The sequence below is a fragment of the Penaeus japonicus genome, unplaced genomic scaffold, assembly GCF_977035675.1.
Source record: "Penaeus japonicus unplaced genomic scaffold, GWHDUDI00000001_assembly GWHDUDI00000019, whole genome shotgun sequence".
Lineage (NCBI taxonomy): Eukaryota > Metazoa > Arthropoda > Malacostraca > Decapoda > Penaeidae > Penaeus > Penaeus japonicus.
Window position 1 is genome coordinate 9,151,186 of NW_028234421.1, and position 5,000 is coordinate 9,156,185.

At 42.5% G+C, this 5,000-nt stretch overlaps 1 protein-coding gene across 1 annotated transcript in view; it reads left to right on the forward strand.

Moving 5' to 3' along the window:
• Positions 1-5,000, forward strand: part of LOC122250132 (Fanconi anemia group J protein homolog) — a 619,197-nt gene that overhangs the window by 442,235 nt on the left and 171,962 nt on the right. The window contains exon 7 of the mRNA XM_086547111.1: positions 4,156-4,341. Within this exon, the coding sequence (XP_086403237.1) occupies positions 4,156-4,341 (186 nt within the window). The remainder of the gene's footprint in view (positions 1-4,155; positions 4,342-5,000) is intronic.

Sequence of the window (5,000 nt, forward strand, 5' to 3'; positions counted from 1 at the left end):
ATATAATATATATATATATATATATATATATATATATCCTCTCTCTCTCTTTACCTCCCTCCCTCCCATCCACCCTCCCACCTTCCATCCCATCTCCTCTGTACATCAATCTATACACTCTCTCTCTTGTCAATCCTCGTTTTTGCCACTTGCAATTTCTTTCTCCCGTGCAAAGAATGATCCTGATAGTTCCGCCATTTTGTTCCCAAATCTCTCTCTCTCTCTCTCTCTCTCTCTCTCTCTCTCTCTCTCTCTCTCTCTCTCTCTCTCTCTCTCTCTCTCTCTCTCTCTCTCTCTCTCTCTCTCTCTTCCCTCCCACCCTCTCTCTCTGTTTCCCTCACCGCCTGTAGTGTCCAATCTCCCAGAATCAGGTGCCGCCGTTCCCTTCCCCCCCTTTTCTCCCTCGCTTCATTCCCGCTGACCCCACCCCTGATTCCCCTGATCCCCGTCCCCCATTCCCCCTTTCCATCTCCCATTCCCGTCTCTCTTCCTTTCCACTTCTTCCTCCTTTCCTCTCTTCCCCTTCACTTTCTCTATCAAACCCCTCCGCCCTACCTCCTCCATAACGCCCTTCCCCCGTCCCCTATCCTGCTTCCCTCTCCTATTCCCCCCTCCCCCTCCCTTTTCCGTCTCTCCTCCTTTCCCCCTCTCCCCCACTCCTTCCCCACCCTCCCTTTCCCGCCCCATCTTCTACGTTATCTTTATCCCGCCTTCCCCTGCCCCCCCCCACCTTTCCCCTTCCCCCGCTCTCCCCTTTCCCCTTCCCCCATACCTCCTCCCCCTTCCCCCCTTCCTGAAACGTCGCGACCAATATTTGCGTTTGTAGTCAGCGTCGGACCGAACTCACTCGCGGGGTTCGTACGCCACAGAATGCCTACACGGAAAGCGACGTTGGGGGAGGGGGAGTAGGATGGGGGGAGGGGGGAGGCTTGGGTGCTGGGTGCTGGGTGCTGTGAGGGTAGAGGTGGGGGGGAGGGGGCTATGTGGGGAGAAAATGGGGTGGGCGTAGAGGAGCCCTCCCCCAATTTTACTTGATATAATTTTTTTCCTCTCGGATATATACTGTATATGTGTGTGTGTGTGTTTGTGTATGTATATGTATATGTATATATATGTATATGTATATATATATATATAGATATATATAAAAATATATATATATATATATATGTGTGTGTGTGTGTGTGTGTGTGTGTGTGTGTGTGTGTGTGTGTGTATTCATATAAATACATAGCGAGGATGTGTATAACGTTTCTGACTTGTCTTCTCTCTCCCTCCCTCCCTCCCTCCCTCCCTCCCTCCCTCCTTGTTCCCCTCTCTCTCTCTCCCTCTCTTTCTATCTCCGTCTTCTTTCATTCCCTCTCTTTCTCCTTCTTTTCCCTCTCTCTCTCTCTGTTGATCGCTGATTGCCGAGTCGGAGGGGAGGGGTATGTGGGGGAGGGGTGGTCTCGGGTCTTCGACGGCAAAATTCTTCGAGGGAAATTGGGAACACCTGTTGTGAAGACTTGAAAGCTTTGAGTGTGCGTGAGTGCGTGGAAGTATGTGCAAGAGTGTGTTTGTATGTGCATGTGTGTGTGTTTATGAAACCGTGTATATTAATGTTTTTTTTATGTGCCACAGTGTGTGTGTGTGTGTGTGTCCGTGTTTGTTTGTCTATGTTCATCTTTGTGTCTTTGTGCGTGCAGTTATCCATGTATGTGGTTGTATTTGAGGTCTGTGTACGTGTGTGTATATATGTATGTATTATTTACTTGTGTTTGTCGTTGTCCGTGCGCTTGTATGTATCCCGGCATCTGTGTATGTGTCTATGTACGTGGGTGTGTTAGCCTCGATATTTGTGTGTACGTGTCTGTGTACGTGTGTGTGTGTGGGTGTGTGTGTGTCCACGCGGGCGAACTTTGGCGGGGTTCGGACGAGATCCAGCGGCGGTGGTCTTGTTTGAAAAGTTGAAAACATTTTACATTTTCCATTATCCCGCTCCGATGCCAAATTGAATTTTCATGAGGCTTTTACACAAGTGTGGAACCTTCGTGTTTGACTTCCTTTTTTTCTCTCTCTCTTCCTTTCTTTTTTATTTTCTTTCTCACTTTTCTGTCTATCTCTATTTCCTCTCTCTCTCTCTCTCTCTCTCTCTCTCTCTCTCTCTCTCTCTCTCTCTCTCTCTCTCTCTCTTCCTCTCTCTCTCTCTCTCTCTCTCTCTCTCTCTCTCTTCTCTCTCTCTCTCTCTCTCTCTCTCTCTCTCTCTCTCTCTCTCTCTCTCTCTCTCTCTCTCTCTCTCTCTCTCTCTCTCTCTCTCTCTCTCTCTCTTACTCTCTCTCTCTCTTTTCTCTCTCTATTTCTCTCTCTCTCTCTCTCTCTCTCTCTCTCTCTCTCTCTCTCTCTCTCTCTCTCTCTCTCTCTCTCTCTCTCTCTCTCTCTCTCTCTCTCTCTCTCTCTCTCTCTCTCTCTCTCTCTCCTTCTCTCTTTCTCTCTTTCTCTCTCTCTCTCTTAAACACACACACAATCTCACTCTCATTTCGCTCCCTTTCGTGTATATATATGTGTATATATATATATATATATATATATATATATATATATATATATATATATCATATTATATTATATTATATTATATTATATTTATGTATGTATATATATCTATTCGTATTTCTATTTCTATTTATATACTGATATATTCATTTATATATTATCGTGTGTGCATCATGCTGAATCATATTTCAGTCTTTCCTCGCTGGGATCAAGATAACATGATTTTTATCCCGGGTAAATCCAGCGGGGAGATTAGCGATGCTGGAATGAGAACGAGAGGTGCCAAGCGAAGTCGCGAAAGGAGCGGATGTCGGGAATGGAAAGAGGGAAGGGGTCGAGAAAGAGAGAGAGAGAGAGAGAGAGAGAGAGAGAGAGAGAGAGAGAGAGAGAGAGAGAGAGAGAGAGAGAGAGAGAGAGAGAGCGAGAAGAAGAAAGAAAGAGATAAGAAAAGAATGAGGGGGGAATGGGTGAGGGGGAGGGGAAGGGAAGGGAAAGGGAAAGGGGAAGCAACAGGGGAAGGAATCGAGGGTTTGGGCGTAAGCATTGTTATCGAGGGGGTGATGGTGTGGTTCCGTTGGTGTTGTGGGTGTGTGGGGATTTCGTTCTGGTTGTTGGTGGTGGTATCGTTGTTACGGTTGTCATTTTGCTCCTTATGGGTTATCATTATTTTTATCGTTATTATTATCTTTTTTTTTTTAATTTTCATTATCATCATCAACCATCGTTAACATCATCGTCATATCATTATCATTATCATTAGCATTAATTATCGTTACCATCATCATCATCATCATCATCATCATCAGTAATCATAGTTATTATCATCATCACTCATCATTATCATTAATCATCACCACCACCATCATCATTATCATCATCATATTTCCCTCACTGTTCTTGTGTTTACTGTTGTTGATGGTGATTTTGTTATTACTATCACTACTATTACTGTCAGTTTCTGTTACCAGTGTTGTTAATGATGTTCATATTATTATCAATGTTTGTAACCGTATTTATTCTATTTTGATTGCTTTGATGATGACGATCAAAGCTATTCAGTGGAATCATGATTGGAACTACTGTTATCGATGCTGGGGTTAGTTATTATAATTATTTATTATTATTATTATTATTATCATTATTGTTATTATTATAATGGTGATTATAAATTATTATATTATTGTTATTATTATTATTATCATTATTATTGTTATTATTATGAAGATTTGTATTGTTTTTATTATTGTTATTGTTATTAGGATTGATAATATTATCATTTGATATTGTTATTATTATCATTATCATTATTACTCTTAATACTTTTTTATTTTGTTATTGTTATTATTATTGTTATTGTGAATTATTATTATTATTATTATTATTATTATTATTATCATCATTATTATTGCTATATATTATATTGTTATTGATGTTGTTATAATTAATAGGTCATCGTAATTATTATTATTTGTTTTATACTGCTGTTATTGTTATTATGTTTTACTCTTCTTTTGTTCATATATCGTCTCATGTTCAATTTTGACGAATATTGCAATATTCGTCAAAATTGACAGAAGCATCTGCCTCTGACCACTCGCCCTAAATGCCGCCTTTCCTCCCCAGCCGTGTTGGCTCGCGGCGCCGGCCTAAGCGCCTCTGCCGTCGCCGACTTGTCCCAGCTCGGTGCCACAGAGCCGAGTCAAGCCAGCCAGCCGCCCAGCCAGCCGACCAGGCCGCCCGCAGCTAAGCCGCCGCCCTCGGAGGAAGCTGCAGCCGCCGCCGCCGCCCATGGAGGGGGGTTCATACCTGGTGAGTGCCCGAGGAACACCTGTTCAAAGGCTGGTGTTCAGCTACCTTTGTATCGGCTGTATTTCTCCAGACTGACGTCTTAATATCGTGTCCTCGTGGTTGGCAACTGAATACAGAGGCCGTCTTTCTACACTGCTAAGCCCTTTATGCTGGTGACAGTGTGTACGTAATGCCTGGCTGCACGGATATTTTCTTTGTGTTAATGACAATGTTAGTTCTCCGCCTGGCGACGTTTTTTTTTTTCTTCTTCTTCTTCTTCCGAGGGGGTGTAACTTTTTTTTATTATTAGTTTTTAACGTCATTTTGTTCAAGCTTTATTGTAATGCTTACTGTAGTCTTGATGTCTTCGGTGTCAATCTTTCCGTCAAGTGTGCGGATTAAACCATTGTCTCTCTCTTTGTTATGCATTGTACGTCCCATCTTTATCGCATTATCTCTTCCCAGATATTTCTTGTCAGTTGTTTTTGTTCTTATCACCTTCCATCTTCTCTCAGATCTCTATCTTCGTCTCGTTGTCAGTGTTTGTGTGAATCTGCAAGCATCCTATTCAGTATCTCCTGTCTTGCCTTGCCTTTTCACTTGCTACGTATTTTTCCTTTTCTTTTATCACTTTCTCTTTCAGTTTTTCTTTCTCTTTCAATTTCTCTTTCTCTCTCTTT